Here is a 13,137-nt window from a genome sequence, read left to right on the forward strand (position 1 = left end):
CAGTAAGTGGTCCTTCACTGGAATCAGGCTCTTACCCTATATGATGCTGCTCTCATATTACATAACAAAGCCTGCTGACATATTCACTGTTAAATCTAATAAAAATTCTCGGTTAAAAAAAAGTAGCAATGTCATTGTGACAAATATTGCAGGTTGTCATGATGCCTCCTTTATGGTGGTACATTGCTAATTGGTTTAACCATTTCTGGTTAAACTTTGATACATTTATCATAAGAGAACTTTCATTTTTTATTTCCTGATTGAAAAGCATCTGAATTCTGTCTAAATTTGATTTTTTTTTTTTTTTTTAAATATATATATTTTTCAAAACTTATGGCATGCTTCAATAGCCTCCATTGGAGACTAGAAGCTGCCATAACCTGATCTCCTCTGCTACATACAGACGATGCTCAGATCACCTGTATGTAGCAGAATTACTCAATTACTCACTTGCTATGAGCACCGACCACTGAGCGGCGCTCACAGCAAGCCGGCAGTGACGACCATAGAGGTGTCCAGGAGACCTCCGGTTGTCATGCCAACCCAACGGTGACCGGCGATCACATGATGGGGGTAACTGGTGTGCGGATTTCCTGCGTGATGGTCGGAAGTGCGCGTTTAAATCCACTGTCAGTTTGACAGCTGCATTTAATGGGTTAATAGCCGCGGGTGGATCACGATTCCACCCTCTGTTATTCCGGGTACATGTCAGCTGTTCAAAACATCTGACGTGTCCCGGGAAAGATGTGGGCTCACCGCCGGAGCCCACATCAAAGGGAGAGAAGCGACATGTGCAGTACTAGTACAGCGCATGTCGCAAAGGGGTTAATGGTTTGTCTTAGTGATAATTTATTAGGGATTGGTCTGTGGAACGTAACGTTTCATAATAACCTGCTAACGTGTATAAATGATAAGACCCAATTATTATTTTATGAACACTTTTCCATGTATTTCCAGGAGAGGAAAGAAAGGAAAGGCACAATGCGGAATTCTGATAGATATTCTAGAATTGGTATTTAATTGTTAAATGCAACAATTTATTAAATGGGAGGCTAAATGGCGTACAGCATGCAATAAAACTGGGATAGTGAAAGATGCATGAATTTAGAAGTTTGCATATTGCGACATATTTGTTAAATTTTGTGCAGCTTTCAAGACATCCTAAACTAAAAAGTAAAAAATGCAATTCTGGGTGTGACCGCCCTCTTTCTGAGCTGGGAAAACCATCCTGTCTGGCCTAAGCTTTTACTAGTGGTTCAGTCGCTCGATCCTTGTTCACATTCACGTCACTTGGCAAGTGAAAAGGTTTTAACTACTAGAGTAGGGACTGTCCCACAAGGGTTGCCGTGACGTGGCGGGATGGCTTGTACTTTATTTTGATCAAAATTATGTTTACTAAATACCCTTATTATTATTACCTTTATGCATTATTTGCAGTTTATTTTTTACTTGATAGTTTAGGATATTTGTGTTTTTTGTTTTCTCTTGTTAATGGTCATGTGTTAATATGCACTTACATTGTGCTTACACATTAATTTACTTTTTCAGTTCAGACTCCAGTTTTTTTTTAGCTTTCTAGACCTGTTGGACAGGTTCCTAATTACCCTTTTCTGCATTAGTGCCACCCCATCACAGAAGTATAGCTCTCGCTCCAACCGTGGTGAAGTGGTGACCTCTTTTGGAGACATACAAGGAACATCATGGAGTGGTGGAAACGGCAAGTGTACGAAAGTAGAGCCCATAACACTGCAAGAGGAGGAGGCGCTGACTAAATCCTACAAGTATATGTTTCAGAAGTTGACGGACATCCGAGAAGGTAAGTATTAATGTGTAAGATGTATTGATAATGAAGCCTTTATTATTGGTATAAGAGCAACAAAATGCTGTTATTTAGAGCAGGGATCCCCAATGCCGGTCTTCAAGTCCCACCAACAGGTCAGGTTTTCAGGATTTCCTTAGTATTGCCCAGGTGATAATTGCATCACCTGTACAATACAAGGGAAATCCTGAAAACATGACCTGTTGGTGGGACTTGAAGACCGGAATTGGGGAACGCTGATTTAGAGGGTTTTCTAGTTTCAGAATAACCCGTTGACCCATTTTCTGCAGTAAACTTTTTTACTCGCCCTCCCCAGGTCTAACTATGAGTTGCCCCCCTTTCTTCTGGTGTTATTATTTGCAGTGCTAACATAGTGTCGACAACACTACGGGCAGTAGGGGAGCTCAGTGGTTCATGCTGTCATATTGGGCTGAACTCTGTTCTTTTTCTGCACCACTGTTGACATGATGTAAGCACTGCAGACAATAGCAGACACTGGAAGCAGTGGTGTAGACTCTGCACTGGACCCGGGGAAGGGGAGTCTGATGCAAAGGTATGCCTGGATCTGTTCTTGGATTTCACAGGAAACTGATCTGGAAGTTTCGGAGGGCACAGACTCCACACTGCGTGAAGAATAATTCCAGAAATGTCATTATGAGGCAGCAGACAGGGTTTTGCGCCGCTCTGCGCTATGTAGCCGCAAGGGAATTGCACCGCTATGGAGCCGCAGGGGTTTTGTCTCACTCTTCAGCCTCCTGCATTTGGCTTTTCAGCTGTATCCTCCAAACAAGAACACCTCTGCCGCTCACTGTCTTCTACTTCTTCTCCCAAATAGCCGTGGGCAGTAAGATTGAAGAGCTCGGCGAGGCCCTGAAGAATCATTTTCATATTGAAGAATTTACATCCGTCTCTTTTCCAGCTCAGGTAAGTTTCTGCGGCTGCATTACCGACCGAATACAACCAAAAGCAAATTGCATTTTTACTGCGCCGAACAGTAACGTGTTACAATAAATAACGTCACTTGTTTGCACTGATAACATATCTTAGGTCAAGATCACATCTGGCTATTCTTCCATTCCCCCCACCACTTTATTGCTCTTGTACATGATTTTTTTTCCCTGTCTTTAGGAGACTGTGACTGTGCTTGGACAGATCGGTTGTGACAGCAATGGGAAGTTGAACTCCAAATCTGTTATTCTTGAGGGGGATCGGGAGCACTCGTCGGGAATGCAGGTTCCTGTGGACTTGTCAGAGTTAAAGGACTATTCACTGTTTCCTGGGCAGGTATTGATAATCATTTTTACAATAGAGCATTTCTTACAATATTACAATCCTTTTTTAGGCCGGCTGTGAAGATAAGTTCACATGTTGATTTTTGTGCATAAAATCCACAGCAAAACTGCGTACAAATATCATTTACATGTTGCTGTAATGTTTTGCAGTGTGGATTTTAACCCCTTCACCCCCAAGGGTGGTTTGCACGTTCATGACCGGGCCAATTTTTACAATTCTGACCACTGTACCTTTATGAGGTCATAACTCTGGAACGCTTCCATGGATCTCGGTGATTCTGACATTGTTTTCTCGTGACATATTGTACTTCATGTTAGTGGTAAAATTTCATTCAAATAACTTGCGTTTATTTGTGAGAAAAACGGAAATTTGGCAAAAATTTTGAAAATTTCGCAATTTTCCTACTTTGAATTTTTATGCCCTTAAATCACAGAGATACGGCACACAAAAAACTTGATAACTAACATTTCCCACATGTTTACTTTACATCAGCACAATTTTGGAACCAAAATTTTTTTTTGTTAGGAAGTTATAAGGGTTAAAAGTTGACCAGCGATTTCTCATTTTTACAACACCATTTTATTTTTAGGACCACATCACATTTGAAGCCACTTTGAGGGGTCTATATGAAAGAAAATACCCAAAAGTGACACCATTCTAAAAACTGCACCCCTTAAGGTGCTCAAAACCACATTCAAGAAGTTTATTAACCCTTTAGATGCGTCACAGGAATTTTTTTGAAAAAAATGAACATCTAACTTTTTTTTCACGAAAAAAATACTTCAGGTTCAATTTTTTTTATTTTACCAAGGGCAACAGGAGAAATTGGACTTCAAAAGTTATTGTGCAATTTGTCCTGAGTACGCTGATAACTGATATGTGGGGGGAACGACTGTTTCGGCGCATGGCAGAGCTCAGAATGGAAGGAGCGCCGTTTAACTTTTTCAACGCAAAATTGGCTGGAATTCAGATCGGACGCCATGTCACGTTTGGAGAGTCCCTGATGTACCTAAACAGTAGAAACCCCCTACAAGTGACCCCATTTTGGAAACTAGACCCTCCAAGGAACTTATCTAGATATGTGGTGAGAACTTTGAACCCACAAGGTCTTTACAGAAGTTTATAACGTACAGCGGTACAATTAAAAAATCATATTTTTTCCACAAAAATTATCTTTTCACCCCAATTTTTATTTTCCCAAGGGTAACAGGACCCTAAAAGTTATTGTGCAATTTGTCCTGAGTACGCTGATACCCCACATGTGGGGATAAACCACTATTTGGGCGCATGGCAGAGCTCGGAAGGGAAGCAGCGCCATTTGACGTTTTTGGCTGGAATTGAGATCGGACACCATGTCGCGATTGGAAAACCCCTGATGTACCAAAACAGTGGAAACCCCCCCACAAATGACCCCATTTTGAAAACTAGACCCCCTAAGGAACTTATCTAGATGTGAGGTGAGCACTTTGAACCCCCAAGGGCTTCACAGAAGTTTATAATGCCCGGGCATGAAAATAAAAAAATCGTATTTTTTCCACAAACATGATCAATTAGTCCCCAATTTTTTCATTTTCCCAAGGGTAACAGGAGAAATTGGACCCCAAAAGTTGTTGTCCAATTTGTCATGAGTACGCTGACATACCATATGTGGGAGAAAACTACTGTATGGACACACGTCGGGGCTCGGAAGGGAAGCAGTGACGTTTTGGAATGCAGACTTTGATGGAATGGTCTGCGGGTGTCATGTGCGTTTGGAGAGCCCCTGATGTACCTAAACTATTGAAACTCCCCACAAGTGACCCCATTTTGGACTCTAGACCCCCCACGGAACTTATCTAGATGTGTGGTGAGCACTTTGAACCCCCAAGTGCTTCACAGAAGTTTATAACGCTCGGACGTGAAAATAAAAAAATCATTTTTTTTTCCACAAAAATTATATTTTTGCCCCCAATTTTTTATTTTCCTAAGGGTAACAGGAGAAATTGGACCATTTGTCCTGAGTAGGCTGATACCCTACATGTGGGGGTAAAACACTGTTTGGGCGCATGGCAGAGCTTGGAAGGGAAGGAGCACCATTTGACTTTTTCAACTCAGAATTGGCTGGAATTGAGATCAGACGCCATGTTGCATTTGGAGACCCCCTGATGTGCCCAAACAGTGGAAACCCCCAATTCTAACTCCAACCCGAACCCCAACACACCCCTAACCCTAGCCCTAGCCCTAATGGAAAAATGGAAATAAATACATTTTTTTTTTTTTTTTTATTATTTTTCCCTAACTAAGGGGGTGATAACGGGGGGGTTTGATTTACTATTTATGGCGGTTTTTATATTTGGCAGCTGTCGCACGCTAAAAGATGCTTTTTATTGTAAAAATAGTTTTTGCATCACCACATATTGAGAGCTATAATTTTTCCGTATTTTGACCCACCGAGTCATGTGAGGTCTTATTTTTTGCGGGACGAGTTGACTTTTTTTATTGGTACCATTTTCGGGCACGTGACATTTTTTGATCGCTTTTTATTCCGATTTTTGGGACGCAGAATGAACAAAAACCAGCGTTTCATGAATTTCTTTTGGGGGGGTGCATTTACACCGTTCCGCGTACGATAAAATTGTAAAGCGGTTTTATTCTTCGGGTCAGTACGGTTACAGCGATACCTCATTTAGGTCGTTTTTTTATGTTTTGTCGGTTTTATGCAATGAAAACTATTTTATATAAAAAATAATTTTTGCATCGCTTTATTCTGCGAACTATAACTTTTTTTATTTTTTCGCTCATGATGCTGTGTGGCGGCTCGTTTTTTGTGGGACAAGATGACGTTTTCAGCGGTACCGTGGATATTTATATGCGTCATTTTGATCGCGCGTTATTACACTTTTTGTTTGGCGGTATGATAATAAATCATTATTTTTTGCTTCGTTTTTATTTTTTAAGGGGTTCGCTAAAGGGGTTAACTAATGGGACAGCTTTATAGGGCGGGTCGTTACGGACGCGGCGATACCTAATGTGTACTTTTATTGTTTTTTTTTGTTTTTTTATTTCCAAAAAATGGATTTATTTGGGGGAATATTTTTTTTATTTTTTTTTATTTTAACTCTTTTTTTTATTTTTTTTTAACTTTATTAAATAGTCCCAGGTGGGACATCACTGTCTTGTGACAGATCGCTTATCTGTCACATCGAAGATCACGATGACAGATCAGCGATCTGTCACAGGCAGTGCAGAAGGCTTCCTCATGCCTGCGCTTTGCCTGCGTACTATCCCGTCCATTAGCATAGGGGCCCGGGTCCCATGGACGGGATAGTACGTCGGATGTCAGTAAGGGGTTAAAATCTGCAGCATATTAATTTGAATGCACGCAGATTTCATCCTTTTGGAAAGGAAAGGGTGAAATCTGCAGTAAAAGCCCGTGACTGTTAACCTCTTAATTCTCTGACAGTGGGATTTACCATACGCCAGCGGGGTGCACGTCACTCCACGCTCCCATCGGCGCACCCATGACGTGATCGCAGGGCCCTGATAGGTTGTCATTACGATACTCCTGTGAATGCCGGCCATAGGAGATTGTAATTTCTACTGTACATAGCAATGCTGAAGCCCTGTTGTGTATAGCACATGCGATCAGATGATTGCAGCTTCAAGACTCTTAAAGGGACTATTAAATGAAGTGGAAAAAAAATCACCCCACTTTTACCCACTAGAAATAGAACAATTTAAAAAACAAACACTTTTGCTATCACTGCCTTCAGAAATGTCTGATCTATCAAAATATGAAATAAATTAATCCAGTCGGTAAATGTGTAAAGAGAAAAAAATCAAAACCCCAGAATTGTGTTTATTTATTTTTGGCCTCCGCAACATTGCAATAAAATGCATTAACAGGCGATCAAAACATCATATCTACCCCAAAATGGTATCAATAAAAATGTCCGCTCAAAAAATAAGTCCTCACCCGGTCCCAGATCCTGGAAAAAGAAACTTCTACAGGTCTCTGAAATTTGCAACAAAAGCAAGATTTTAGGTACTCACCGTAAAATCTTTTTCTCTGAGCCTTCACTAGGGGACACAAGAAACCTTGGGTGTATGCTGCTGCCGCTAGGAGGTTGACACTATGCATAAAAAAGGGTTAGCTCCTCCCCAGCAGTATATACCCACCAACTGGCACAAAGCTATTCAGTTAGTGAGAAAAGTAGTAGGAGAAGTAGAGAAAGTAACAGAAACAGTGTAACAGATAACAGAAACTGATAGGGCAGGTGCTGTGTCCCCCAGTGAAGGCTCCGAGAAAAAGATTTACGGTGAGTACCCAAAATCTTGCTTTTTCTTGCTTCATTGGGGTACACAGGAAACCGTGGGTCGTCCCAAAGCAGTCCCAAGGTTTGGAAGAAGAATAATACCCTCGAGTCAGAGCTCGGGCCACTGCTTCTTGCAGGACCTTTCTACCAAGGTTTGCGTATTATGAAGCATGAGTGTGAACCCTGTACAACTTAGTAAAAGTATGAATGGAAGCCCATGTAGCAGCCTTGCAGAGCTGCGAGGCCGATGCCTGATGGTGAACTGCCCAGGAGGCCCCCACAGAACGTGTGGAGTGCGTCGTGATCCTCAGTGGGCGTGCTCTACATCTTAGACTGTAAACTTCCAGAACAGTGGAACGGATCCATCGAGCAATGGTAGACCTGGACGCAGGGAGACCCTTTCTTGGACCATCTGGGATGATGAACAGAGAATCTGAGCACCAGAAAGGCTCAGTCCTGGACAGATAAACACGTAGAGCTCTCACTAGATCCAGTTTGTACAACGACCGCTCTCAGGGGTGAGAAGGAAACGGACTAAAAGATGGAAGCACAATGTCCTCATTCAGATGCAAACCGGAAACCACCTTGGGAAGAAAGGAAGGAACCGGAGGTAGTACCACCTTGTCCAGGTGAAAGATCAGGTAAGGAGACTGACGAGTGCTGCTAGCTCAGAGACCCGTCTGATTGAAATGATGGCGACCAGGAAAGGAATGTGGAAGAGATCTCACGCAGTGGTTCAAATGGAGACTCCTGTAAGACGTCGAGTACCAAATTAAGGTCCCAGGGATCCACTGGGGACTGGTAGGGAGAACAGAGTGAGCAACTCCCTGGATGAATGTGTTGAGCTGTTGGTGAACTGCCAAATTCCTTTGGAACAGGATTGACAGAGCCGAAACTTGTCCCTTAATAGAACTAAGGGACAGTCCGGAGTCCAGACCCGACTGCAGAAAAGACGACAGGATGGATGGGAGGTGAAAACCCATTGGAGCGATTTGGTGAGCTTCACACCAGCGGAAATATGCTTTCCATGTTCGTTGGTAAATTCGGGAAGACTAAGGCTTCATTGCTTTAATCATAGTCTGGATGACCTGATCGGAGAACCCAGCCGATTTCAAAACCATGGCTTCAACAGCCATGCCATTAAATTGAGCGACTGAGAACTCTGGTGGAAGAAGGGCCCCTGGAACAAAAGGTCCAGGCGATCCGGAAGTCTCCACGGCGTGTCTGCTAGGAGGTTGACCAACTCTGCGTACCAGGGTCTTCGTGGCCAATCCAGGGCGATGAGGATTACGGGAATTCCCTCCACTTTTCTTTTTGACTACCCTGGGGGTTAACGATAGAGGTGGAAATGGGTACGGAAGGGAGAACTTGTCCCAGGATATCGCTAGCACATCGGATCCGATTGCTAGCGGGTCGCGAGATCTGGACACAAACTGAGGAATTTTGTGTCTGGACGCCATTAGGTCGATGTCGGAAGTCCCCTATCTGAGGCAGATCCTGTGAAAGACTGACGGATTCAGAGACCATTTGCCTGCAGCGAGCCCCTCTCGGCTGAGAGAGGCTGCCGCCCAGTTTTCGACTCCTGGTATGTGCACCATGGAAATTGCTGGAACCTTCTGCTCGGCCCAAGACCAGAACCGAGCAACCTCTGACATCACGGCCCGACTTCAAGTTCCCCCCTGGTGGTTTACGTATGCCACCGCCGTGGTGTTGTTGGACTGGACTTGAATCGGACATCCATGAAGGAGCTCCTGCCAATGTAGCAGGGAAAGAAATATTGCTTGAAGTTCTCGAATGTTGATCAGGAGGGAAGATTCCTGAGCTGACCACCAACCCTGGACCGTCAAATTTTGGAACGCTGCTCCCCAGCCGAGAAGGCTGGCATCCATCATTACTATCTTTCAACGAATGGGAAGGAAGGACCTCCTGAGATGGATCGACTGGGAATGTTCCCACCATATCAGGGACTGTTTTAGCCGCAGTGAAATAGACGCCCCCCCCACTCCAGGGAACGGATCGACTTGTCCCATCTTGCCAGAAGGAAGAGTTGGAGAGGATGCTTGTGAAACTAAGCAAACGAAACTGCTTCCATTGAAGCAACAATCTTGCCTAGTACGCTCATGCAGAAGCAGGGAGAGTAACCTCTAAGAGACCGTACTCGAGGATGCCCCTGCTGCGTAGAATGGCCATCGCTGATGCCATTACTTTGTTAAAAACTCGGGGGGCGGTGGCTAAGCCAAATGGCAGTGCTATGAATTGGAAGTGAAGCCCCTGCATGGCGAAACGAAGGAATCTCTGGTGCGGGGGAAAGATGGGAATGTGCAGGTAGGCATCTTGAATGTCCACTGAGCAGAGGAATTCCTCTGGCTCCATGGAGGCTATCACGGATCGAAGGGACTCTTATCTTATCTTGAAGTGATGCAGACGTACATATCTGTTCAGGAGTTTGAGGTCCAGAATGAGACTAACTGAGCCGTCTTTCTTTAGAACCACAAACAGGTTGGAAAAAAAACCTGAGAAGCCCTCTCGTGTGGGGACGGAGACTATGACGCCGGTCTTGAGGAGAGAGTCTATATCCTTGAAAGCCTGGAACGAGAGAGGTATTTTTCGGTGGACGGGACTCGAAAAAATGAGATCAAGGGAGCGTAGAAGACTCTATCTTGTAACCGTACAAGACGACATCTCAGACCCAGGCATAGTTGACTACAGATTTCCACTTGTCCTGAAACTGAAGGAGACGACCGCCCACCCTGAGAGACTTCCCAGGTGGGGGCGACCCGTCATGCTGATGAAAATCTGTTGGTGCCTGACCTGGAAGACCGGCATTGGGTAGGTCTTGAGCGCGAGGTTGGGGCTGGCTTAAAGGAGGGTCCTTTCCTTTGTTGACGCAATGGGGACTTGTCCTGTTGGGGCTTACTCTGTGGTTGAAACCTCCGAAAGGAGCGAAAAAGAACTGTGCGACAGGGTGTACTCTTTACGCTTCTACCACAACAGAGGGTTCTTTTACCTCCCATGGCATTGGAAATTATCTTGTCCAGCTCTTCTTCAAATAGGCGAGAACCGTGGAAGGGAAGACCTGTGAGGGACTTCTTTGATACGGAGTCTGCATTCCAGGCTTTAAGCCACAAGATCCTGCGGATAGTGTTGATGTTGCCGGCTGCTGTGGCTGAGCAGGCAGCTGCATAAACAAGAGACGCGGACAAAAGGTGTTTTCTCGCGTGGCCGATCTGGTCTGCCAGCTCATCGGCCGGGGCCCTGGTGATGATACCTTGGCGAAGATGTTTTGCCCAGGCGGAGACTGCCTTGGAGACCCAGGTAGCGGCAAAGGACGGACAGAGGGAAGAGCCCACAGCCTCGAAGGAGGACTTGGCCAGAGACTCGATGGGTCTGAGGGTTCCTTTTAGAGAGGAATTGTCAGACAGAGGAAGTAAGGTCTTTGTGGCCAGCCGGGAGACCGGAGGGTCCACCGAAAGAGACGCTACCCACTTGTTAAGCAGGTCAGGCTGAAAAGGATACAGATGCTCGTGCGTGGTGTTCTCTGGAAATACTTGTCTGGGTGCTGCCTTTCCACCGCGATGGTCCTGTTGAACTCGTCGTGGTTGGCAAAGACCTGGGAAGGGCGCTTCGTTTTCCTGAAAGACAGTCTGTTTAGAAGGAGAGAACTCAGTCTTTAATATCAAGAGTCTAATTAACAGCGACAATCAAACTATCCACCATGTCACACAGTTTGGAGACCTGTGCTGAGTCCAGATCTGATTCAGAACGTGGGTCTGACTCTAGCACCTCTGGAGCATCAAATGGAGACAGGGAGGGAGCTCGCGTCCTGGAAGGCGGTGATGGAGATGAGTTAGACGGTGAGCTAATGCGGGCGGGCTTTTTGAAGTTCTGGACTTCCTGCGAGGGGAAGCCCTTTGGGTATGCGAGGGATTAATAGCCAACGCATCTGAGGGGGGGTAACTGTGTCCCGCTAGCAGGTGCAGCATTAGGAAGCCGCTCCAAAACCGAGACCAAAGTGTGAGACACCTCCGTTAGGTCAGCTACTCTCATTGCGAGCAGTGGGGGGACTCCTGGGAAGACATATTAGACAATCTGCATTTATGGCAGAGAGATGAGGTCTGACCAGAAGGTAACGTCGTGTTACAGGAGAGCATGCGAAGTTTACTACAATGGGAGGAGGGTGGGAGTGAGGCTCCCTATGTGTCGGGGGAGATCTGCCGGGGGTGAGAGCCGACCCAACCCCCCCCCCCAAGTGACAGTGTAGAGACCTGGATCCTGGTTAGAGCAGACCAATAGGCAAAGGTAGCAGGATAGAGTCCGAGAGCTGCTGTGTGACTGGCTGTAGAGCAGCATGGAGATGGTGCGGGATTGTGGGTGGAGCCTGCAGAGAATGCAGATTTCCCGCTCTATTATGGCAGGGAGGGATGGGGGGGGGGTCTTGGGAGGCACGTAGTGTAGCCAGGTGTGCAGGAAAAAGGCGCGCAGAGTTGGTGGGCCAGGGGAGAGAGGGTCGTGCTGATAGGCCAGAGGGGGTGGGCGTGCCTAAGCGGAGCATCGGCGCGATCGGCTGGCTGGCGGGAGGCATGACCTAGCCTTGTAGTAGGCCTAGAAAGGAGCTGGGAGCTAAATTTGTGCTGGGGAGCCGCAGGGAGAAGGGGGAGGGTGTGATAGACGCTGCGAATGGCCGTGGGAGCCAGAGATTTGTCCGTATGGCGGCTCTATTTGGTGCGGATGCTTATACCCCCTGGTCAGGACCCCTTGAGAATATGTACAGATATACATAAATATATATACTGTTATTAATTTTTTTTTTTTTTTTTTAATAAATTGAGCCTCCTGCTGCCTTATTGTGACTAACAGCTTGCCGCTGTTCGCCAATACGTGACGAACGGGGGTCCCGCTGCCACCAAAACGTGACGGACAGCGGACCCTGTGTCACCACTAAGTCATAATCAAACCACTGACACTGGTGTATCAGCGGACGGAGGGACGCGACACACTGCCGGCACACGGTTATCACAGGCACAGTGGGGGCTTATCTTAGTTATCCCACCACTGGCATCATGTGACAAAAATATCCAGCAAGCTAATCTCGCTCTAACAATTTGCCGCAGGGGGGTATTTTGGGTGCCCCACCACTGCTAACATTCTTCTACGAACTGCGGGGATTTATGTATATCCCACTTTCTCCGTTCCACTTTGGAACTCGCAAGCTCTCCGGCGCCCCCCCCTTACCCTCAGGTCAGTCAGGGAACTGCACCTAGGATAATTAGTCGCTGGACGGGCTACTTGTTGTGGACCGGCGGTTAGGCTACTGCAGTGAGGGAATTATCAATGCTGTGGCCGCAGCCCCTCATTCGGCAATACAAGACCCTTCTGGACTGCCAACAAGCCGCAACAACCGTACACAACGCGCTGCCACCAGCTCCTGGTTTCTCCGGTTAAGTTATAGACTCAAGGGAGGGGTTCGAAGCCAACCGGACCGGAAGCGGAATTATCTAACAAAGGTGCTTAGTTCGTTTCTTAGAGCATGGAGACAGACTAAATATTACATCATTTATTCCCCGAAAAAGTCGGGCAGTGGTTATACAGATAAAAGTTGCTATAAAGTTGAGACATTACATATGTACAGTTACAAATATGAAACCAAAGAATGGATGAAAACGGAAGTACACTCACGGTTGTTCATGACTCTTTAGGCAAAACCATGTGGCTGGGAGGAGGAGGCGGAGC

General features: G+C 45.8%; 1 protein-coding gene across 3 annotated transcripts in view; it reads left to right on the top strand.

The window, feature by feature from the left end:
- The window catches only part of POLA2 (DNA polymerase alpha 2, accessory subunit), a 117,912-nt gene that overhangs the window by 25,261 nt on the left and 79,514 nt on the right, over window positions 1-13,137 (top strand). For all 3 annotated transcript variants that reach the window (XM_073554517.1, XM_073554518.1, XM_073554516.1), the window contains exons 7-9: window positions 1,620-1,816; window positions 2,655-2,743; window positions 2,948-3,103. In XM_073554517.1, coding sequence (XP_073410618.1) covers window positions 1,620-1,816; window positions 2,655-2,743; window positions 2,948-3,103 — 442 coding nt within the window. The remainder of the gene's footprint in view (window positions 1-1,619; window positions 1,817-2,654; window positions 2,744-2,947; window positions 3,104-13,137) is intronic.

Source organism: Dendrobates tinctorius, unplaced genomic scaffold (genome assembly GCF_039654945.1).
Source record: "Dendrobates tinctorius isolate UK_male_01 unplaced genomic scaffold, ASM3965494v1 ptg000211l, whole genome shotgun sequence".
Lineage (NCBI taxonomy): Eukaryota > Metazoa > Chordata > Amphibia > Anura > Dendrobatidae > Dendrobates > Dendrobates tinctorius.